This window comes from Pithys albifrons, chromosome 23, assembly GCF_047495875.1.
Source record: "Pithys albifrons albifrons isolate INPA30051 chromosome 23, PitAlb_v1, whole genome shotgun sequence".
In the NCBI taxonomy this organism is placed as follows: Eukaryota; Metazoa; Chordata; class Aves; order Passeriformes; family Thamnophilidae; genus Pithys; species Pithys albifrons.
Genome location: NC_092480.1, coordinates 1,698,453 through 1,722,560, shown reverse-complemented (window position 1 = coordinate 1,722,560; position 24,108 = coordinate 1,698,453). Strand labels below are relative to the sequence as shown.

Sequence of the window (24,108 nt, the reverse complement as noted above, 5' to 3'; positions counted from 1 at the left end):
AACTAAACAGTTCTTTTAAATCTTCCTTTTCATGGCTTAATGTGGGACCTGCTGTGGGACTGATATCAGCCACCATTTTTACTAATCCAGCAGAGAAAAGCAAAGTAACAGCCCCCAGTGCATGAGGGCTGGGTCAGACAGGGGGATGGTGCTGCTGCACCTCACCAGGACAGTGACTGGAGCAGTCCTGTCAAAGTCAACAGTGGGGACAAACAGGAATCAGGCTGTTGATTTAGTAGTCCCAGCTCTGAATACCTCAGAGGTCTGTCAGTGCTGATCAGCAGATAGCAGAGCTGATAAACACTGTGGTTACCCATGGGGCAGGCTCTGCTCACACCACCTCACTCTGCCATGGCACAGCCCAGGGCAAAGCCTGACTGTCCTACAGCAGGAGAGCCCCGGGAATCACAGCAGCACACACACTGAAGAAGAACTAACCAGGTTAAAGTTAACCTGGAGCTGGTTTGGATGTTGAGTCTATTGTCACTGAGCTCCACAGGAAAGGGATGTGACTGCCCTCCCAACAAGACCTCCAGCAGCCCTTTCACAGAACCTTCCCTGCAGCCCTTTCACAGAACCTTCCCTGCAGTCCTTTGATAGAACCTTCCCTGTAGTCCTTTGATAGAACCTTCCCTGCAGTCCTTTGATAGAACCTTCCCTGCAGTCCTTTCACAGAACCTTCCTGCAGCCCTTTGATAGAACCTTTCCTGCAGTCCTTTCACAGAACCTTCCTGCAGTCCTTTGATAGAACCTTTCCTGCAGTCCTTTCACAGAACCTTTCCTGCAGTCCTTTGATAGAACCTTTCCTGCAGTCCTTTGATAGAACCTTTCCTGCAGCCCTTTGATAGAACCTTTCCTGCAGTCCTTTCACAGAACCTTTCCTGCAGTCCTTTGATAGAACCTTTCCTGCAGTCCTTTGATAGAACCTTTCCTGCAGCCCTTTGATAGAACCTTTCCTGCAGTCCTTTCACAGAACCTTTCCTGCAGTCCTTTGATAGAACCTTCCTGCAGTCCTTTGATAGAACCTTCCCTGCAGTCCTTTGATAGAACCTTTCCTGCAGTCCTTTGATAGAACCTTCCCTGCAGTCCTTTGATAGAACCTTTCCTGCAGTCCTTTCACAGAACCTTTCCTGCAGTCCTTTGATAGAACCTTCCCTGCAGCCCTTTCACAGAACCTTCCCTGCAGTCCTTTGATAGAACCTTCCCTGCAGTCCTTTGATAGAACCTTCCTGCAGTCCTTTCACAGAACCTTCCCTGCAGTCCTTTCACAGAACCTTCCCTGCAGTCCTTTGATAGAACCTTCCTGCAGTCCTTTGATAGAACCTTCCCTGCAGCCCTTCCACAGAACCTTTCCTGCAGTCCTTTCACAGAACCTTTCCTGCAACATCCCTCAAAAATGAACACAGGCAGAAGCAGCAGCACAACAACTGCAGAGCAAATAACAAACACAGTTTGTTACAGGAGAACATCCTGCACTCCTGTAAATACCTGGTGGGTGTGGAGCCCTCGAGGGGTTAAATCCCAACATCCCTGTCAGATCCACACCAGAAAAACCAACCCTGGCTCACAGAGCTGAACTCTGTGACTGCCCCACCACCAAAGGGAACCCCAAAACCCCACAGGCTGAACTCCTGTGACTGCCCCACCATCACAGGGAGCCCCAAACCCACCCCTGACTCACAGGCTGAACTCTGTGACTGCCCCACCATCAAAGGGAGCCCCAAAATCCAACTATGACTCACAGGCTGAACTCTGTGACTGCCCCACCATCAAAGGGAACCCCAAACCCACCCCTGGCTCACAGGGCTGAACTCTGTGACTGCCCCACCATCAAAGGGAACCCCAAACCCACCCCTGACTTACAGGCTGAACTCTGTGACTGCCCCACCATCAAAGGGAACCCCAAAACCCCACAGGGCTGAATCCTGTGACTGCCCCACCATCACAGGGAGGCCCACACCCACCCCTGGCTCACAGGGCTGAACTCTGTGACTGCCCCACCATCAAAGCCAGCCCCAAAACCCACCCCTGGCTCACAGGGCTGAACTCTGTGACTGCCCCACCATCAAAGGGAACCCCAAAACCCCACAGGGCTGAATCCTGTGACTGCCCCACCATCACAGGGAGGCCCACACCCACCCCTGGCTCACAGGGCTGAACTCATGTGACTTGCCCAAACTCCCGTGACTTGCATCAAAGGCAGCCCTGGTGCTGCCAGCCCAGGGCAGCAGTGCCAGGGTGTGAAGGTCAGAGCCACAGGGGCTCCAGGGCAGCGTCAGCACACGCACACCTGGCAGGGACAGGGACAGGGACGGGGCCAGGGCCACTTGTGCCACAACACCCAGCACATCACCCAGCCCTGGCAGTGCCAGGGGCCAAGGTCAGCCCAGATTCCACATGTCCACAGGAAATACGGGATACAACGTCCACTCTGCCCTTCCTCCCCCACTGCTGGAACAACCACAACTTCAGCTGTGCTGACAACAAACCCTTCCACCCCCCATCACTGGTGTCACCTGCCTCCTTCCCATCACAGCCAGACTTTTGTTGGGAATTTTTTCCTTTTTAGTTCTCTTTGAGAAGACTTTTCTTTGCACATAATTGGCTTGGCAACCTTGACAATGACTTCAGGAGACACGAAGCAGTTCCTTCCCTCAGCAGCATTTTGCCATTCTGTGTAGGTGTCATTAAATCTGATTTCTCCCTTCACTTATCTTGGATTTGTCAGATTTTCAACATCCTCTTAGAACTGCAGATAAATATCAGGCTTTATCTCTGAACTGCAGCTCTTACTCATAAATCTTTGTATCAGACCCACAAGTACCTGTATTTGTAAGCACAGCTCAGGAAAGCACGACCTGCCTGGAAACACAAGGAGTTCAAATCCTCAGAAAGTGAAACTCTCTGTCTGTCCACACTGGACTCAAAGTCAGCTCTGGGGGGATGTGAACACCTGGAAGTGACTTCAGAAGCACAAATGTGAACAGCCAAAAGAACAGAGCCTTAAAGCACGACTGATCAGTGCAGGAGAAGCCTCAGGTGGATGTTACTATTATCTGTACATGATTAATTTCACAGCATGTAATAGTTTGATTTATGGTTACCAAAAGTACCTCAAGAACAAGGACCTCTTGGAACTGCATGACTTGATCCCTGCCAGGCTGTTACCTCTCCCTGAGCAGGAGAACTGAGGACTCACAGTGCCCAGACAGTGCTTAACTGGGTGGAAGAGCAGCAGCACTTGGCTGGCATCGGATGGTCTTGTGACAGCACAGCCCATTGAGCTTTATTAGGCAAATTCATGAATGAAAGGGCTATAAATTGATACCAGAAGGAGCAGCCAAGGCTGAGCTCTGTGTAGGCACCAACACAGCAATGCTGGGGCTGGGGCAGGGATGGGCAGGAGGGGAACAGGCTGCAGGAATGGGCAAACTCTCCCTGGCACTGGTTGAGTCACCCCGTGCAGAATTCCACAGGAATATTGTCCCACACCCCTGGAAAATGGCCCCTTCACTCTCTCTTTGACCTGTAGGTGCAAACCCTCAATTTCTTCCCTTTTCCATGACCAATGAAACACCAGGATCCTTCAGTTATGAATCTCTGCTGAACAAATAACATGCACTGACAACACAAACCCCAGCAAGAGCCAGACATCTCCTGCTCCACACTGGGCTTTTCCATGCAATTTAGGACTCAAAAACAGTGTTCTGTATTTCAGCAACTTGCTCTTAGCTTTAAAATTATATTTCTGAATAAAATAATTCCCTGGGCAGGGAGACCACCATTATTTGTTAGGGTACATAACATTGTAGGTGCCTTTTTGGTTTCTGTTCTGCTTTCTACACTTGTGTAGAAAATCCTGTGAAACCATTTCTCAAGAACTGCAGAACTGAGAGCACCCAGGAAAAGCATTTCAAAGAAGATGCTCAGGATTCAGGCAGGATGCTGGATCCTTGGTCCATGGGGCTTCCTCAACTTTTAATTACTCCACTGTCAGTTTAGTTGTCCCACTTTTTGGAGTGGCCAGGATTCAATTAAGCACAAAACAGTCACTTGTTTCTACTCTGCAGGTGCTGATCTGCCACAATCATTGTGGATCCAAAGTGGCCATTTTTAACCCAAGAACATTGTTAAGATTTTTCATTCCAGAGAAACATTATTGATGTTTAAGGGGAAAATGTGCCAGCCCTCAAAAGACAAAAAAAAAAACACAACCCAAAAAACCCCCAAACATATGCCAGCCCCAGAATTCTGAAAGGACTGAAATTGGACTCATTGCCAGAGGACTGAGATTATATAATGGAGTGATCTTCTTAACATTTGCCTGAATGTGCACATTAAACCCCCCCTCATTTGCAGCATTGTGTTGGGGTTTGTGCAATCTGCAAATGCTGGCTGTGCAGAGTGGCAGCCTCTGCTTTCCCAGTCCCACCATCCCCTCCAGAGTCACCCTCAGCACAGAAGGGATCAGTTTTTGAACCCACATCAGCCCAATGGAATCTGTTTTCCTGTTAAAAATGGAAACAGGCTGAGATTTCAGTCCCCTTTGCAACCTGAGAAAGGGGAACTCCCTGCCAGGGCCACTGCCCCTTGTGCTGGGCATCCCTGCCAGGGCCACTGCCCCTTGTGCTGGGCATCCAGAGGGGTCCCTGCCAGAGCCACTGCCCCTTGTGCTGGGCACCCAGAGGGGTCCCTGCCAGAGCCACTGCCCCTTGTGCTGGGCACCCCTGCCAGGGCCACTGCCAGAGCCAAGGCCCCTTGTGCTGGGCACCCAGAGGGGTCTCTGCCAGGGTCACTGCCCCTTGTGCTGGGCACCCAGAGGGGTCTCTGCCAGGGTCACTGCCCCTTGTGCTGGGCACCCAGAGGGGTCCCTGCCAGAGCCACTGCCCCTTGTGCTGGGCACCCCTGCCAGAACCACTGCCCCTTGTGCTGGGCATCCCTGCCAGGGTCACTGCCCCTTGTGCTGGGCATCCAGAGGGGCTCCCTGCCAGAGCCACTGCCCCTTGTGCTGGGCACCCCTGCCAGAACCACTGCCCCTTGTGCTGGGCATCCCTGCCAGGGTCACTGCCCCTTGTGCTGGGCATCCAGAGGGGTCCCTGCCAGAGCCACTGCCCCTTGTGCTGGGCACCCCTGCCAGAACCACTGCCCCTTGTGCTGGGCATCCCTGCCAGGGTCACTGCCCCTTGTGCTGGGCATCCAGAGGGGCTCCCTGCCAGGGCCACTGCCCCTTGTGCTGGGCATCCCTGCCAGAGCCACTGCCCCTTGTGCTGGGCATCCCTGCCAGAGCCAAGGCCCCTTGTGCTGGGCACCCAGAGGGGTCTCTGCCAGGGTCACTGCCCCTTGTGCTGGGCACCCAGAGGGGTCCCTGCCAGAGCCACTGCCCCTTGTGCTGGGCACCCCTGCCAGAACCACTGCCCCTTGTGCTGGGCATCCCTGCCAGGGTCACTGCCCCTTGTGCTGGGCATCCAGAGGGGCAGGGGAGCCTCCAATGTGCCCCTCTGCACCCTGCCAGGGGGGGCACAGCCTTCACGGCTCTAATTAATCCATTCTCCTCCAATTAGCAGCAGAATTGCACCTGCCTGGCTGCAGAGCCTTTGTTGGAGCAGGAACATGAGCCAGGAGCTGATGGGCAGAGAGGAGGTGCTGATAAAGGGAGGTGGGAGGTGGCACAGGCAAACCTGACCCACTTCAGGGCCTGAATGCTGAGCAGCCACTGCTGACGTCAATGCACATTTTACTGTCCAGCAGCAGCACAGGCAGCTTCAAAATAACAGTCTCTGCTACCTGGGCTGGGGCAGACACAGCCCTGCCATGGGCAGGGAGCAGAGAGAGCCCTCACTGCTCCAGCCTCTGCTGGATTCCCACAAATCCATGGATTCCACCTGCTCCTGGTGTGTGCAGTGAGAGCACAGGGTGTCACTGAGCATCAGCCCTCAGGAACCCCCAAACCAGCCCAAGGGAAAGCTCCTGGTGTGTGCAGTGAGAGCACAGGGTGTCACTGAGCAGGAGCTGAAATCAGCCCCCTGGAACCCCCAAACCAGCCCAAGGGAAAGCTCCTGGTGTGTGCAGTGAGAGCACAGGGTGTCACTGAGCATCAGCCCCCTGGAGCCCCCCAAACAACCAAAGGGAAAGCTCCTGGTGTGTGCAGTGAGAGCACAGGGTGGCACTGAGCATCAGCCCCCTGGAGCCCCCCAAACAACCAAAGGGAAAGCTCCTGGTGTGTGCAGTGAGAGCACAGGGTGGCACTGAGCATCAGCCCCCTGGAGCCCCCAAACCAGCCCAAGGGAAAGCTCCTGGTGTGTGCAGTGAGAGCACAGGGTGTCACTGAGCATCAGCCCCCAAACCAGCCCAAGGGAAAGCTCCTGGTGTGTGCAGTGAGAGCACAGGGTGGCACTGAGCATCAGCCCCCAAACCAGCCCAAGGGAAAGCTCCTGGTGTGTGCAGTGAGAGCACAGGGTGTCACTGAGCATCAGCCCCCAAACCAGCCCAAGGGAAAGCTCCTGGTGTGTGCAGTGAGAGCACAGGGTGTCACTGAGCATCAGCCCCCTGGAGCCCCCCAAACAACCAAAGGGAAAGGTGACAACCAATCCAGCTGTCTCTGGGCAGTAATTTTGGGAAGAACCAAGAAGGTGCTGGTGCTAAACACAAGTTCCATGCCTGGAGTGGCATTCCTCACCTGCACCCTCTCACTGGGCATTTTATCTCATTAATACCTTCATTTTTTTTCTACTTAAGCTAAAATTTAACTTTGAAGGCTTTGCTCCCAACCACCTCATATGTCTGTCAGAGCTCTCTCCTCAAGTTCTTTACATAGCCTCTGCTTCTTGTCCAGTGTCTAAGACTGAAAAGAAAAATCCTATGAATTCTACCTATCCCATTCCTTTCAGAGCCACATTAACATTAAATGATTAAATTTCAGCTCAGCCTCCTGTTTTAATCAAAGGTGGCAGTCTCATCAGCTCACAGCTTTAGCAACACTTCTTTTGGAAGCTTATTCTCCTGGCAGCTGAAATACAGAAGTAACTTCATGAATGTTTCTGTATTTAAGAAATGCTTCCTCAAAGAGTAAAAGCTTCAATAGAAGTCTCGGAAGCACCAGAATGAATCCAGAGGATCACTGGAAGTGAGGAAGAGCCTGGAATGGCCATGAGCATCCCTGGGGGGGTTTCCTGACTGCTTGGAGTGATCAGGAACAGCCTCAGGCTTAGTGCTGGGACCCACTGTAAGCTCTGACACTGCAGAGCTTTATCAGAGGAGTTCATCAGTTCCTGGGCCATTTTTCAATTCCCAGATTAATTCAAATTAGAGCCTAATTCCAGCTATCAGAGTTGGGATCCTGCCTGCCCTCAGCTCTTCCACAGTTTGATAAATGGGCCATGAAGAATATGAGGGACTGAAGAGAACGTTCTCAGGGACCTGCACAGCACCAGAGAGCTCCAAAATCCCAGATAAAAACTCTTGGGGCTCACCATCCATCTCCTTAACAGAGAAAAGCAAAACAACCCACTCAGCACAAAGCACTACAAACTTTCTGAGTGAAGTCTTAACTTTCCTCCAGCTACTTAATCCCCCAAGTAAACCTGATAAAGCTTATCAAAGACACATGGCAGAACCAGTGCCAGTTAATGTGCTCATTTGCATCCAGACCACCTGTAATTGACTTTCTGTATGAGAGAAGCAGAGCAGGGGAGCAGCTGAGACAGGAAAGAGCAGCAGCAGCTGATGGAATCTCACAACAACCATTTATCAGTGCTTTGATTTGAGTCCCTGGAGAACCTGAGCACTCAATTCCCTAGTACTGAGCAGTTCATGCCCCAACCTTTCTTTGCCTAACAGGTCTCCTGGGAGGCCTTTGGGGGTGTTTTTGGGAGCCTGTGTCGTGCTCACAGAGCAGTGCTGAGCACACCCAGGGAAGGAGAGACTGGCACAGCCCAGCTGAGAGCCCTGAGGAGCTCTGGAAACTGTGTCAGGCTGAGCAGAACAGCCCCAGAACAGCACAGGGATGTGGAGGGAAACCAGGAGGCAGAGAACGTGGTGAAGGCGAGGAAAGAAAGCAGAGAGGAACAACAGCACGAAAACTCCCCCCATTCTGTGCCATTACTCAGAGCAGGTGGGTGACTTGCAGCCCTGAGACACAGCCCTGTTTGCTGAAGACATAAATTGTCCTGGTAAATAAATTCTCTGTCAGCCATGAACCCCCAGGTGCTCTGGTTGCCAGAGGTGAGTGCAGGTATGAAAGCAGAACTGAGGAAAGGAGAAATCCTCCCCAAGCAGCAGATGGACCCACTGCCTTAGAGCTCCAGGATGTACCATTTCACCATTTCAGGGTAAAATAATGCAGCAATGATCAGAAATGTTTGATCACTTCACCTTTCTCTATAGCTCCTCCTCATTCTCACCAACCAGCTCCTTCCTGCACTCACCTTCCCTTCCTGCTCCCCTATGAGTGATGTCTGAAGTTCAACAGTCCCCCAAATCAAGATATTACCCAGTTTTCCCAAGTCTTGCTGAGTTAAAATCACTATGGAAGGATTCCTGCAATTGTAATCAAAGTGATTTCCATTGCCAGCAACATCTGCTGTGTCTAAATTTATAATTAAAATGAAATCATGCATGCAAAAAAGGGGGGGGAAAATCAATAAGCTCCCATTTTTGAGGGTTTTTTTCTCATGTTGAAAGAAGTTATTTGATTAACTCTGTTTTAACCTGAACATCTGGCAGCTTTAAAGAGCAGTCATGAAAACCACAAAGAACATCTGTAACTCTGAAAGTCATTGCTTTTTCTTTACTTGCAAGTGTAACAGGGCTAATGTAGGAAATATCATGGCCACGTGCACTCTGCTAAAAGGCAAAAACATCACACATATCACCAGTGGTTTTCTGTGCCTTGATAGAATCACAGAATCAGCTGGGTTGGAAGAGACCTCTGAGATCACCAAGTCCAACCCTTGGTCCCTTTGATTACCTGAATTGTCCCTCCTGGAAAAAAAATGCATTTCTGCACCTGCCCTGAGCTGTACCTGCTATTTTGATGTTCATGTTGGTGTCCAGCAGCAGGTTTTCAGCCTTGAGGTCCCTGTGGACGATCTTCCTGCCATGGCAATACTCCACCGCCGAGAGGATCTGCCAGAACTTGCGCCGCGCCTCCGGCTCGCTCAGGCGCCCGTGGCTGGCCAGGTAGTCTGGGGAGCAGAGCAGGGTGAGAGGGTTGGGCAGGCAGGGACAGCCCTGGCACAGCCCTGGGACAGAGGGAGGTCCCTCTCAGGTCCAGGGAGCCAACCCATTACCTGGAGGGGACGTGCTCCCCCTTTGTCCCCGAAATGCCCCAGGAGAGACACACAGAGACCACAGCAGAGGAACCAGAGAGAGCTGTATTACCAAGGGTTGGGATATTTAAAGGTTTTCATAGAATCAGTTGAGTTGGAAGAGACCTCTGAGATCATCAAGTCCAACCCTTGATCCAACCCCACTTTGACTACCAGATCATGGCACTCAGTGCCACGTCCAGTCTCATCTTAAAAGCCTCCAGGGATGGTAAGTTCACCATCACAGAATCATAGAATGGATTGGGTTGGAAAAGACCTCTGAGATCATCAAGTCCAACCCTTGGTCCAACTCCAGTCCCTTTACCAGATCATGGCACTCAGTGCCACGGCCAAGCTCATCTTAAAAACCTCCAGGGATGGAGAATCCACCCCCTCTCTGGGCAGGCCATGCCAATGTTTGACCACTCTCTCTCTAAAGAATTTCTTTCTGATATCCAACCTGAATTTCCCCTGGCAGAGCTTGAGCCCCTGCCCTCTTGTCCTACTGTTGATTGCCTGAGAGAAGAGACCAACCCCCACCTGGCTACAGCCTCCTGTCAGGGAGTTGTAGAGAATGGTGAGATCTCCCCTGAGCCTCCTCTCAGTCCAGTCTCTGACAGTTGAGGGGCACCAGGTCCAGGGAATTAACCTGTTACCTGGAGGGGATGTGCTCCCCTTTGTCCCCCACCATGTGGCCCCTGAGATGCCCCAGGAGAGCCACAGAGACCACAGGAGAGGAACCAGAGAGAGCTTTATTCCCATGGGCAGGGATATTTACAGGTTCTGGTGGGATTCCAGCTCCAACCAATAAGAAACCAGGGATAGCAACCAATAGGAAAGGGTGAAATAGGGGCCAATAAGGAAACTTGGACAAACTTTTCAAGGCCAAACTCAGGCAGTGCTGGTTGGTGAGATAAGGGGCTTCTCAGGGGATTTTGGGAAGAAAACTCAGGGACAGAAGAACAAGGAATCCATTTTGTAACATATTTACACAACAGTAAAAACTTCTGGTTTTAGGGCATTTGGACTTGTTTCTTCATCATCTTCACCAGCCCATTTCTTACAAGATCTTTTCCATTTCTGCTGCTGCATGTCCTCTGCCACAGGGCTGGGCAGGCAGAGACAGCCCTGCCACTGAGGGGCTTCTCTCCACTCATCAGCACCAGGAAGCCCAAAAGGTGTCAGAGACAAATCCAGTTTCCAGGTTGTTCTCCTCCCACCCTCCAAAAGAATGGGAAAACCCTCCCAAAGAATGGGGGGGGAAGAGTAAGGAAGAGTTGTTGTGCCATGAAACTCTGCTCTGTTCCTCCTTTCAGAGCTGCCTCCTCAAGGCTGTCACATCCCACCACTCATGGGCAATACCTGGACACCACAAGGTGTTGGACTCTGAGGGGTTCCTTGGAGCTCCACACCACTCCTCTCCCTCCCAAGCCTCACCAGAGGCTGCAGAGTGGCTACAGGAGGGTTTCTTTCTGGCAATCAAACAAGGCCCCACGAGGTGCCCATCCTGACCTCCCTCTCCCCTTCACTGCGTCACAGGCACAGAGAACAGTTTGTTTTCATGTTTGATTACGTTGTAAAAACGAAGGTTAACCCTGAAAGCAACGACTTCCTTTATCCTCTGAACAAAAACAAGGGGAGCAGCAGCTGTGGGAGTCTTGACAGAAAGGGCTCCTGCAGCCAGTTCTGTTCTTTCTCTTACATAAACCCCAAGAATCAGCTGTTGGGATGGGTTTAGAATTGCTGTCTCCATCCTACAAACAATGCACTTACTGGTTAAGGAGCAGCAAATGCATCTGGATGTTCCACCCAGCAATCAGTTGTATCTTCTGAACTGGTTGTGTAACATCAGTGATCCAAGCAGGATCATCCTGCCCAACACAAAGCCAGACCTGGCTTTGTTAGCTTGTGTTTTAAGGGATTTTTAATTAAAATGTTGTTTAGGGGCTTTATAATTGTTTGGAATATTTTCACCTAAACTCTTCTGCTTTCTTTATGATCAGATCTGATCCCTGGAACCTGCAGGTCTGAAAAACCCTCCTCAGAGCTTCTAACCTACCCAAGTCTTCAAACACTTCCAGCTGGTTTAACTTGGCAAAGCACAAGAACAAACAAAAGCCTGGCAGTAAGGGGAGATCATAATATTTGCAAGCTAAATATCATTCAGTCACAGAGTGACTGACAAATCATATGATATCAAGGTGAAGTCAGATATCAAAGGCACAAACCAAATTACCCTGAGCACAAGCCAGCTCTTTAAGCTGCTAATCCATCATTTGTGAGCAATGCAGCAAACAAGTTAATGAATCCAAGCTGTCATTTGCTTTTATGGCTCTGGCCTGTCAGGACTTATTGAAAGACTCCAAACCACCTTGGCCTTCAGTGTCTCCCCAGCTCCAGTGGCTGAGCAGGGACAGGCAGATCATCCTGAAATCCCCCCAGGAGAAGGAGAACAGACCCAGCCAGGGGAGGGAACACCTGGGGGTCCTGTTTGTGCATTAACCAGAGTGCAAACAGGGGAGGGTGGCACTGGGGTAGGGGCACTGTGCCAGCCCCTGGGCACAGAAACCACTTGGAGGCAACTGAAACTTGCTGGAGACATCCAGAATGTGGGCACTGCTGGAAGGAAGATCATAGAATGGATTGAGTTGGAAAAGACCTCTGAGACCGTCAAGTCCAACCCTTGATCCAACCCCACTGTGATCACTCTGGCACTCTGTGCCCTGGGCTGGTGATCACAGTAGGGTTGGATCAAGATGTGGTGGATTCTCACTCAGTGCCACATCCATAGAATGGATTGGGTTAGAAAAGCCCTCTGAGATCATCAAGTCCAACCCTTGGTCCAACTCCAGTCCCTTTACCAGATCATGGCACTCAGTGCCACGGCCAAGCTCAGCTGAAAAACCTCCAGGGATGGGGAATCCACCCCCTCTCTGGGCAGCCCATTCCAATCCCTGAGCACTCTCTCTGCAAAGAATTTCTTTCTGCTCTCCAACTTCAATTTCCCCTGGCAGAGCTTGAGCCCATCGTGCCCCCTTGTCCTATTGCTGAGTGCCTGGGAGAAGAGACCAACCCCCTCCTGACCAGAACTTCCCTTCAGGCAGTTCCAGACAGTGCTGAGGTCACCTCTGAGCCTCCTCTTCTCCAGGCTAAACACCCCCAGCTCCCTCAGCCTCTCCCCACAGAATCAATTGGGTTGTAAAAGACCTCTGAGATCATCAAGTCCAACCCTTGATCCAACCCCACTGTGATCACTCAGTGCCACATCCAGTCACATCCTAAAAACCTCCAGGGATGGGGAATCCACCCCCTCTCTGGGCAGCCCATTCCAATCCCTCAGCACTCTCTCTGCAAAGAATTTTTTCTGCTCTCCAACTTCAATTTCCCCTGGCAGAGCTTGAGCCCATCGTGCCCCCTTGTGATGTGTCTGTGTGTGCAGAGCTCTGAGCCACCACCCTGAGATTTCCTGCAGATCCTTCTCTTGCAAAGGCTGGAATTGCAAAGCCACCTCTGCCAGGAAACCTCCAGGTTTCAAACCACTTTCAAATCACACTAAATGCTGTCAGGATCAGCTAAAGAACCAGCAGGTTGCACAGGTCTCTAACCATCTTGCTTTAGAAGAGAAAACCAAGTCAAACTCCCCCAAAAGAAGGATCCTGCATGGAGAAGTGACAGAAAAGTTGCAGACTCTTGGGTTCATGACTCCAGGAGAGCAGCCCACTCTGCATGGAGACTGATGTTATGGAAGGGACACTTATTTCCCACATACTCCCAGGAAATCCATCCCTCTGCCCACTGCAAAAACCCAAAGATGACCAGGCTCCACCTCCTTTGTGCCCCAACCCCAGGGCCTCCTCCATGCTGAGCTCTCTTCCTCCTCCCAAACCCTCTATAACAGTGGCAAACAAATCCCCAGCACAATTCCCACCCTGTGGTACAAAATGCTCAACATGAAACTGTTGCTTACCAAAAATTTCTCCATTTTTGGCAAATTCAGTCACAAGGTACAACATGCTTTTGGTCTCCATCACCTGTTGATGAAGAAATCACATGTGAGTGCTCGTGGGAAAAGCAAAAAGCAAAGGGACACTCAAATGGGTCTTTATCCTTGTGGTTTCTGCCCTGCTGAGGATGTGAAAGCTTTGCCTTGCACATGGAGGTACAAAATGTTGCCTGAAAGGGGAAAATCCTCCCCTTCAAAAAGTCATTCTGGACTTGCCTTGAGCACAACACAACTATTTCACCCCATCTTGGGTGTGTTTCAGTCACCTCAATGAACCAGCTCAGCATGAGCTGTTTGTGGGCAGGGCCTTGGCCAGTTTGATCTCAGCATTTTATTCATTCACAAGCTTGAAATGACCAGGAGAATCCTCACAAATAAACTCCCCTTAGAGGGTAATTCCTGGAAGATGTAGAGATAAAACCCCAGCAGACACAACAAGGTGGCAACTCCCCAGGCCCTCCTGTACTCTTGATTAACTCTCAAACAGCTGAGCATATTCTGAGTGGAATGTGAGTGTTTAGAAGGCAAAATAGTTTAGAAAGACTCTTTCCAACCCTCCTTTGGGGACAGAAAGCTGCCACAGCCTGGGGATTGCAGAGCCATGGACCCCTCCTGCATCAAACCAGGATCTGCAGCTCCATCACCCAACAATCCCTGGCATGGGACAACTCAGAACTTGTTACAGTGAAGGCAGAGAAGTGAGACAGTTTGAAGGTTATTTAAAAAATAAACTCATCTACCCAATGCATTTTTAAGCAGCCAGTCCCCTAACAGAGAGGGTGGGAGCACTACACGACAGTGACCCTCTCCTGGGATGCTCCTGATCTCCAGATTTGATTTAACTGCTCTCAGCCTCTCCTCTACCACTTCTGGGTGTTGTCATTCATTCAGAAGGGACTGGGGAAGGCATTACTCAAACTAGTTGGAGATTTAACTCCTTAAGGTCTGTCTCTACTTGGCAGGTCAGTATTTTAAAGATCAAGGGCCAGTTTCTTTCCCATAAAATGAAGTTAAACCGGGACCTTCATCTTCATTCAGAACTCCAACACCACAAGTCCAAGTCCTTGGGCCAGTTTTGCTTTATAGATGTTGTTAAAATTCCAGGTTTTAGCAAGCACAGGTCTTTGTTGAGCCAGGTTTGTGTGAAACAAGGGTGTGCATCTCTGTTTGTTAAACACCACACTAAGAGGGAGATCCCAAAGGGAATATCTCAGGAAATATCCTGCCTGGAGCAGAAATGGCAACAGCCTCCCCACGTGCTGCAGGAACAGAAACTGAAACAGAAAACAAACACTACAAAACAAACCAGTATTTTACTGAACAAAGCAGGGACACTAAAAAATTAAAAAAAAAATCACAATTAAAACCCTTCCAAAGTTTTTCATTCGAGAGTTGACCCAGGGGAAAAAGGAGATGGGGAGAAAGGGGGAAAAAGGCACCACCAGCCCTACCTGGTAGAGCTTTATGATGTGGGGGTGATCCAACATCTTCATGATCTGCACCTCCCTGTAGATCTTCTCCAGATTCACAGCATCCAGCTGAGACTTGTCAATGATTTTTATGGCCACCTGCAGACAAATTGCAAAGGTGAGATTGAAACTGCCCAACGTTTTCCTCATTAGTGGCGTCCTCATTAGAAAGGGAACAACTCTGGAGAAGGGGAGGCTTTCCTGGAGCTCAGAATTACAAACCCCACCCTAAAAAATACAGCAGAACAGCATTAAATATGTCAGAAAAAAACAGGTTTTACGTGGAATGGAAGACACAGACCTGGTGCTTTTATATCCACAGCAGGTGGGAAGAGCTGACAGTGACAAAAACCCTCTTAAAAAGCCCAGGGGGGGCCATTGCTGGGGTCAGTTTGAGTCCCAAAAATGCAAAATGAAGTGTTAAAATAAGAACTGCTGGCTCAACACAACCAATCCAAACACGGGGGTGGACCCAGGCAGTTTCTACTGTGACAGGTTTAATTGTTAATTAATGTGCTGCTACAGAAGGACATCAGTTCATCCCTTCAGAGAAAAAGCTCTGCAGATGTTGGAAAGATCTCAATTAGTGTAAAAAACAGATCTCAGTCCTATTGACCTCACCTGCAAAGGGAGGGGACCACAATGCTCAGGAAACTAAAAATCCCAGAGACAGAGCATTTAAACCAAAAAAAAAGTAAAAATGAAGCCACTCCAAAAGCCACACACAGGATAAAAGCACCAAGGAGGGCTGAGCAGACACTGAATAAATATCACACCAGTAATGCTGCAGCAGCAGCAAGACACGAAGGCACAGCAAAGCTCCCAATTAGCCCAGAATTTCCCAAACTCCTGCAAAGCCACCGGAGGGAACCTCATTATCTCCAGCAGCCCTGATTAGGGACCCCCCTGAATTCATAATTAACTATTTACTGACTTGGGCTTTTTCTTTAAAAGTCTCCTGTCTCCCCCCCCAGCCAAGAGGAAAAATAAGATTCTATGAGTGAATAAATGATAATCAGGGAAAATTTGCTTTTCAGATGCTCTTTTACAGAGCTGAGGCAGAACAAGATTGTTGCCCAAAACAAATAAATAACTTTTTAAAAAAAAAAAAAAAAAAGATAAGTGTGGAATTTTTTTCTTGAACCACGTCTGAAAATTTTCAGTTTTGTAAAAAAAAAAAAGAGTAGAATTCATTAAAACAGTTTTATCAGAAACCATCTACAGAATAGTCTATAGAATAATTATAGAATAGAATATATATAGAGTATATGGAATAGAATATATAGAATATATAGAATATAGACTAGAATATAATAGAAGATATAGAATAGAATATAGAATATATAGAATATATAGAATAGAATATATAGAATAGAATATATAGAGTATATGGAATAGAATATATAGAATATATAAAATATAGAATAGAATAAAATATATAGAATATAATAGAATATATAGAATAAATATAGAATAGAATATATAGAATATATAGAGTATATGGAATAGAATATATAGAATATATAAAATATAGAATAGAATAGAATAAAATATATAGAATATAATAGAATATATAGAATAGAATATATAATAGAATATAATAGAATATATAGAATAAATATAGAATAGAATATATAGAATATATAGAGTATATGGAATAGAATATATAGAATATATAAAATATAGAATAGAATAGAATAAAATATATAGAATATAATAGAATATATAGAACAGAATATAGAATAGAATATAATAGAATACATAGAATAGAATATAGAATAGAATATATAGAATATATAGAATATATAGAGTATATGGAATAGAATATATAGAATAGAATAAAATATATAGAATAGAATAAAATATATAGAATAGAATATATAGAATATATAGAATAGAATATATAGAATATATAAAATAGAATATAGAATACAACCATTAAAAACTAACAAAAAATGGTCACTTCTGGCAAAATTTACAACTTTAATCACGGCCATTTTTACCCACAACAAACAAACAAACAAACAAACAAACAAACAACTTTTTTTTTTTTTTTCAAAAGCTAAGTGTGGAAGTTTTTTCTTAAACCACGTCTGAAAATTTTTAGCAGTTTTGTAAAAAAATGTAGGACTCACTGAAACAGTTTTATTGAAAACCATCTACAGAATAGTCTATAGAATAGAATATATAGAATATAGACTAGAATATATAGAATATAATAAAGAATATAGAATAGAATATAGAATTGAATATATAGAATATATAGAATAGAATATAGACTTGAATATATAGAATATATAGAATAGAATATATAGAATATATGGAATAGAATATATAGACTAGAATATAGAATATATAGAATAGAATATAGAATATATAGAATAGAATATATAGAATGGAATATATAGAATATATGGAATAGAATATATAGAATAGAATTTATAGAATATATGGAATAGAACATAGAATATATAGAATATAGTAGATAGTCCAGTCTTGGGCATGAAGAGCTCCAGAGATCTCAGGCACTGCCCTGGACTCTGCAGCTCAACAGGTCTGAACTTTGGCTTCCCAGATTTAAAGAGTATCATTTCCCTGCAAACCCCAAGATGACTCTTTTGTCCTTCTTCACTTTTAAAGGTGAAGAGCTTCCAATTCCACTCCTCACACCAAGTCCCTGCTGCAGTTTGATGGTTTCCCAGTGTAATCAGGTCAGTTACTGAACAATAAGAGATTTTATATATAAAAAATTGCCCAATTTTTTGTCTTTATATGGTTAAAACCCTCGAACAGCTCTGATTTCCTGAGCAACAAGGAGTGAAATGTGATTAGAGGAAAAGCAGCAGCTGAAAGAGAATAATAAAGAAAGAATGGGTCGTGTAAGTTTGGGAAGCACAAGCACAGACCCTGCTACAACCTCCACTGCACTGCTGGCCAAGAACAGTGAATCATGTTCCAGGGTTTCCTACTTTCTTCCTTTTCCAGAAGTTTCCCATCCTATCTCCTTGCTGCAAGCACTCAAAATAAACCAACTCTCAAAGGCTGCTGAAAGACTGAAAGCAAAACCTCCTCCAAGGAAACAAAGTCTTCGGGGCACACATTTCTGGGAGCAAAGTGGCTCCAGAAAAACCCTCTCTCGGGAGTTCTGGAGCATTTCCTTCCCTCCCCAAGCCACAAATGCCAAGTTAGTGCAGAGGTAGGACAGGTCACAGAAGGTTTAATGCCCCCACAGAGGCACAAAGTGACATCCCACTGTCCAGCCACACAAAGACTCCCAAAATTCCACCCCCTGGCAGGGACCAAGGGCTTGGGTGAAGGCTGGCACAGAAAAGTTTCCATCAGGACATCACCAGATCATCCTGGCAGCACTTTAAAATGCCCTTTATTAACTCAGTGAGCACTGAACTCCTCCGAAAACTCACATTATGTGTTGGAAAGCAACAGGGAGCCCTATGGAATGAGCCAGTGCCTCAGGAAAACATTTCCTACCTCTGTTCATGCTCAAAGATGCTTTTTGTGCTGCTAAATCCAGAATGTTTCCAGGAAACCCAAACAGGACTTGTGGAGCTGCATCACTCGGTGCCAGCCACCACCAGGAGATTCACAAACCACAGGCACTTCAAACAACCCCAAGCACACCTCTCTGCTAATTAAGAATGTGTTATCTGAGCTGCAAATAATGAAGAATAAACTATATTTCCAGTTTAAACAGGCTTTTAGTTTAAAAAACCCACCATGTTGCATCACACCGTGGTTTGTCCTATGAGGTGGAGTTACTTGGTCTTATTAAGCAGCTTTTTAACACAGCAAAAAAATACTTGAAGGGGAATAAAAGGGAAAAAAAATTGGGTTTTTCACTCCTTGTGCAATTCTCAGTGTGTATATTCTGTATGTGCACTGTGTGTATATTTTATATCAATGGACATCCTCTGTGGGAGAGGCAGCAGAGCAGCAGCTGCCACCTCTTCTTCCACACTCAGATGCAGATTAAACATCTCAGCCTATTCTGCAGCTTCAACTCTCACACATCCTGCCAGGGCCAGGGAGGATTTAGAGCAGAACCACTTGGAAATACTTAAAATCCAGTCCCGTGTTCCTGAGGATGGGAGAGGGAACAGCACATTCAGCAGCAGCAGCAGCAGCTCCCTCTGCCCAGGAGCTCAGCTGGGTCATGGGGACAGCAAAAGGGATGTCACTCTTAGGGCTGGGGAAGCTCCTTCAAGCCATGGAACAGTTTCCTATCTGAAAAAGGGACTGGAGTTGGACCAAGGGTTGGACTTGATGATCTCAGAGGTCTTTTCCAAAACAATCCATTCTATGGATGTGGCACTGAGTGAGAATCCACCACGTCTTGATCCAACCCTACTGTGATCATCATGTCTTGATCCAAACATGTCTTGATCCAACCCCACTGTGATCATCAGCCCAGGGCACTCTGTGCACTCCGTGCCCTGGGCTGATGATCACAGTGGGGTTGGATCAAGGGTTGGACTTGATGACCTCAGAGGTCTTTTCCAACCCAATCCATTCTATGGATGTGGCACTGAGTGAGAATCCACCACGTCTTGATCCAACCCCACTGTGGTCACCAGCCCAGGGCACAGAGTGCCCTGGGCTGGTGACCACAGTGGGGTTGGATCAAGGATTGGACTTGGTGATCTCAGAGGTCTCTTCCAGCCCAATCCATTCTATGATTCTATTCTATGATTTTAAATACTCAGCTTGCCAACAACTCTGACCAACAACTGCAAACAAACAAGCCAAAAAAACCCTCCAAATAAATATCAATGTATAATATTAATACACATTTCATCTGACAAGGAAAACAAAAAGGGAATCTGCTCCTTCCCTCATCTTCTCCTATCACCAGGTCTGGCTGCTTAAAGAGTTGCATTCCAAAATATCTCTGCAACTTTCGTGATTTCTGCTAATTTAAAAATATTAGGAACAGCACATATTTCCTTCCCTCTTCTACCAAACTGCAGTTTGCTCAATCCTCATCTCACATCTGGGAATTGAAGCTGCCAAGGAGAGAAGATGAAATGATTGTCAAAGAAGATGAAAGTTCCTCTGCTCTTCAGCTACTCCAGCTTTCAGTTTTCATTGTTTGTATGTTATTCATTTAATTCTTACAGGAAAAAAAACAAGGCAAACCTCAAAGCCTCAAACCCCAAACCAAACCACAACCTCCACAATTCCCATGGCAGCAGAGTTTGCCTGTGCCAGTTCAGGTTTCAGGCACGTTACAGAAATCCAGATTTGAGTTGTTAACCCACCACATCCTTCAAGCAGAGAAACTGCACCCAAATCAACCAACTCCAAATAACAAACACAACTTCCTGCAGTCTGGAGCAACTGCAGGTGGCAACAGCAGTGTTGGGGTGTCCCAGATGGACAAGGCACTTCATGCTCAGCCTGACCCACCTGAGAGCTGCCACTCTGCCCCTGCCCTGCCCCAGAGCCAGAGCCCACAGCAGTGTTGGGGTGTCCCAGATGGACAAGGCACTTCATGCTCAGCCTGACCCACCTGAGAGCTGCCACTCTGCCCCTGCCCTGCCCCAGAGCCAGAGCCCACAGCAGTGTTGGGGTGTCCCAGATGGACAAGGCACTTCATGCTCAGCCTGACCCACCTGAGAGCTGCCACTCTGCCCCTGCCCTGCCCCAGACCCAGAGCCCACAGCAGTGTTGGGGTGTCCCAGATGGACAAGGCACTTCATGCTCAGCCTGACCCACCTGAGAGCTGCCACTCTGCCCCTGCCCTGCCCCAGAGCCAGAGCCCACAGCAGTGTTGGGGTGTCCCAGATGGACAAGGCACTTCATGCTCAGCCTGACCCACCTGAGAGCTGCCACTCTGCCCTTACCCTGCCCCAGACCCAGAGCCCACAGCAGTGTTGGGGTGTCCCAGATGGACAAGGCACTTCATGCTCAGCCTGACCCACCTGAGAGCTGCCACTCTGCCCCTGCCCTGCCCCAGACCCAGAGCCCACAGACCCATCACACCCTGAGTGCTTCCCCTTGGCAAGGGTGTTGTTTTGCCACGGAATTGCTCCACTCCCTCATCCACACTGTGTGTTACACAGCCCAGGAGCTGCCTGTGTCCTCCCCAAGCACACCTGAGTGGGCACTCACAGCCAAACTGGCACCACAGCTCAGCTTTTTTATTTTATTTCGATTTTGTAAAGATAAAACATCAGTTAAAAAGCAGAGCTGTGCCCTGCAGGACACACAGAGCTGCATTTCCCCTTCTGTGCTGACTGACCCTTTGGGGGTGCTGGTCCCAGAGTTTTGGGGTGGGTGGAGAACATCTCCCTCTCCCAGCCTATTCACAAAGACCTCCCTTCATCCTCAAAGTGCTTTTTCCAAGTGGCACCTTCATCTCTTCTGAGAGCTCCTCATTATTTCACACACCATCCTATTTCACCAGGAACAAACCCCCATCCTCTTTAACTTCGTGCCTCCAGTTCCTTCTGCTCTCCTTTCCTTCTCCATCTGAGCAGAAATGCTGCTCATTTGCACGGCTCATTAGCAGGAGGAGCTGCCCTGGGATCACAGGATTGCTGGGCAGGAGGATGAGTGGGCATGGCAGGAAAACACGTGTCTGATCCGATCTTCAATGGCAACCAACACACAAACAAGCAAAGCAAAGGTCGGGGCCAGCCCTGTGCCCCTCTGGGCACTTTATTCACTTTATTTCACTTTAGTTTCACCTGTACTTTGCTAACAATTCATGGCAACAATTCTGTACTTTTCCCATAAAAAGGATGGATTGTGCCTAAGCTGTAAGTGCTGACATGCAAGGGAGTAAGAGCTCACCCTCTTTAATATGATAGTTATTGGCCAGACAGAGTTGTGTAAAAAAAAATCAAATATTTTATAAGTCAAAACCATATAAAAAACTATTTCAAAATACTGAGCCAAACAACAAACAGGTTCTGAATTTAAAGGGAGATAAACAGGGAGATTCAGGAGAAACTCAGACCAGGAAATAGTCCTTTAAAAGCAGCTTTTCTGAGCAAGTCTCAGCAGCAACACAGCACAGACCATCCTGCAGGGAACACAAGTTCAGCCCTTCCACAACCCCAAACCTGAATATTCTTCCACTGGAACTTTACTGAAGGCACAGATGAAGGTGAGAAATCAGCAACTCCAGAAATTTCACAGCAAGCATGACCAGCCCTCCATCCAGAGACAGGAACAAGCAGGACTTGCAGTCTGAGTGCTCAGTGATGCAACAATCAGATGAGGTGCCCCAGACTTGGAAGTGCTTATTTATTTGGCTAGAATTAATTTCCTCTGACATCACCAGAAGCAATCTTTAATAGGGTTCCCCTTCCTCAAAGGCCATGGAAGTGCTTCCAGCAACTAACTCAGCAACTAAATTCCAGACAAACACTCCTGCCATCTCCTGCTGCAGAAAGGCTGAAAGCAGCTGCACTGAAAAAAAAGTCAAAGACCTTGACACAAATCACCAACACGGGCAAATCTGCTGCAAAAATCACACAGAAGGTAGAGAGGCTTCAGACTGGGCAGAAAAGTTGCTTTAAAAAGATTAAAAACTGTATTAAAATGCACTGGAATTCAGCAATTTCTCGGGATATGGGTGGAAAAAATCACACCAGAGTTGGGGAGCTGTTGAGTTCTAAGTTTTCTGTAACCTTTGTTATTCTGAACAATGCTAAACAAATATACTTTCTAAAAGTGCAATACAAATGCAAATTAAAGTTTTCACTCCCGTCACAAAGTCTGACAAAGAAATAAGAACTGAAAAGCAAATGACAACTTAGTGTGTTGAGGTGAAGCCTTTACAAGTTTGGCACGTGGCAAAATCCTCGGGAAGGGAACACCAAAGGGCTTTGCTTGGCTCTCCAGTAACAGGATTTAAGAAGAACCGAGTGTGTGATGAACTCGAGAAAAGAGACAAATTCCTTTTAACCCCAGGGGTGCAAAGCTCACCCACCCCTGCGTGGCCAGGGCAGGGTCACAGCTCAGCTTGGCTTTCCCTAACTCAGCTCCTGCTCAAGAGCATTTTCCATTCCTGTAAGGAAGGATTTGAGCACACCAGACCACAGCCATGAGTAGTTGCAGGTCCTTTCAGTTCTCACTTTGCACTTCAAAAAGCCATTTTAATGCCTCGTGTCAGGTCCAGAGCAGCACAGCAACCTCCTCTCCAGCAAACAATGAGCAACCAGAGGCTGACAAAAACCTCCCCTCTAGGTGTAGTGACTAAAACTACCTCAGAACAACACACAGGGAAAAAAAGCTGAGCTTTCACAGCCATTCCTTTCGCCACATACCTTTATTTTCTCCTTTTTTTTTTTTAAAGTGAACACGACTACATTTTATCCACCAGACTGACAATGATTTTTGTTTGGGGTAAAGCACAAGGTATTAACAATAAATCACCGGGTAATACACGGGGGCGGTCAAACAAAGAGACTAAAAATGGTCGGATTTGGTGAACTTGCAGGATGCTGCATGAAGAATTCGGGACACACACACACGAGTTCTTTGCTGAAACACCGAACTGGGGACCAGGACTGCTCATTCCAGCGCTGCCCAGGTCGGGGAATCGTGAAATACCCACCCAGGGCATGACGGCGGGCAGGACACGAGGCTTGAACCTTCCCTGCTGCCACAAAGTGCTCCCCAACTCCCCACCGGCTGCGTGTCCTGGTCACCCCGAGGATGCTCCGGGTCGGGAGGGCGCGGGTGCCACCCTGGGGGTGACATCCCGAGCCCCCGCCCGCAGCCTGAGCCAGGGGCTGGCACGGGTTCCGCTGCCCTTCCCGGCGAGATGAAAGCAGGAAAAACCACCCCGGGCCGCTGGAAGAAAATCAAATCTCCCTCTGGCCGCGGGAGGTGCCGGAAGAAGGGACAAAAGCGGCGCAGGGGGAGCGCGGCCGCGGGGCCGGTACCCAGCGCGGGGGATGCGCGGCGCGGGATGCGGCGGGATGCGGGATGGGACGGGATGGGATGGGATGGGATGGGATGCGGCGGGAGCGGCCTCACCTCGCTGCGGGTGATGCGGTGCCGCGCCAGCTTCACCACGGCGAAGTTGCCCTTGCCCAGCGTGCCCTCGATGTCGTAGAAGCCGACGCGGACGGGCCCGAGCCCGCGGGGCAGCAGCGCCGGGGGCCGCCGGGGCTCGGCCATCACCATGCTGGGCTCGGGGGGCGGCGGCTCCGGCCGTGCGGGTCCGTGCGGGGGCCCCGGGGCCGCGCCGCCCCCTCCGGCACCCACAGAGCCAGCGGCCAGACGGACACGGGCACAGCACGGGCGGCAGCGGCGGCGTCACCGCGCGCGTCACCGCGGGCGGGGGCTCGCCATGGAA

The 24,108-nt window shown here is 48.3% G+C and overlaps 1 protein-coding gene across 1 annotated transcript in view; it reads right to left on the bottom strand.

The window, feature by feature from the left end:
- SIK2 (salt inducible kinase 2) overlaps positions 1-24,081 on the bottom strand; it is a 39,976-nt gene extending 15,895 nt beyond the window's left edge. Inside the window, exons 1-4 of the mRNA XM_071576121.1 lie at positions 23,787-24,081; positions 14,760-14,876; positions 13,273-13,336; positions 9,021-9,182 (exon numbers count right to left, since the gene is read on the bottom strand). Of these exons, the coding sequence (XP_071432222.1) occupies positions 9,021-9,182; positions 13,273-13,336; positions 14,760-14,876; positions 23,787-23,936 (493 nt within the window). The 5' untranslated portion in view covers positions 23,937-24,081. The remainder of the gene's footprint in view (positions 1-9,020; positions 9,183-13,272; positions 13,337-14,759; positions 14,877-23,786) is intronic.
- Positions 24,082-24,108: the final 27 nt, after the last annotated feature.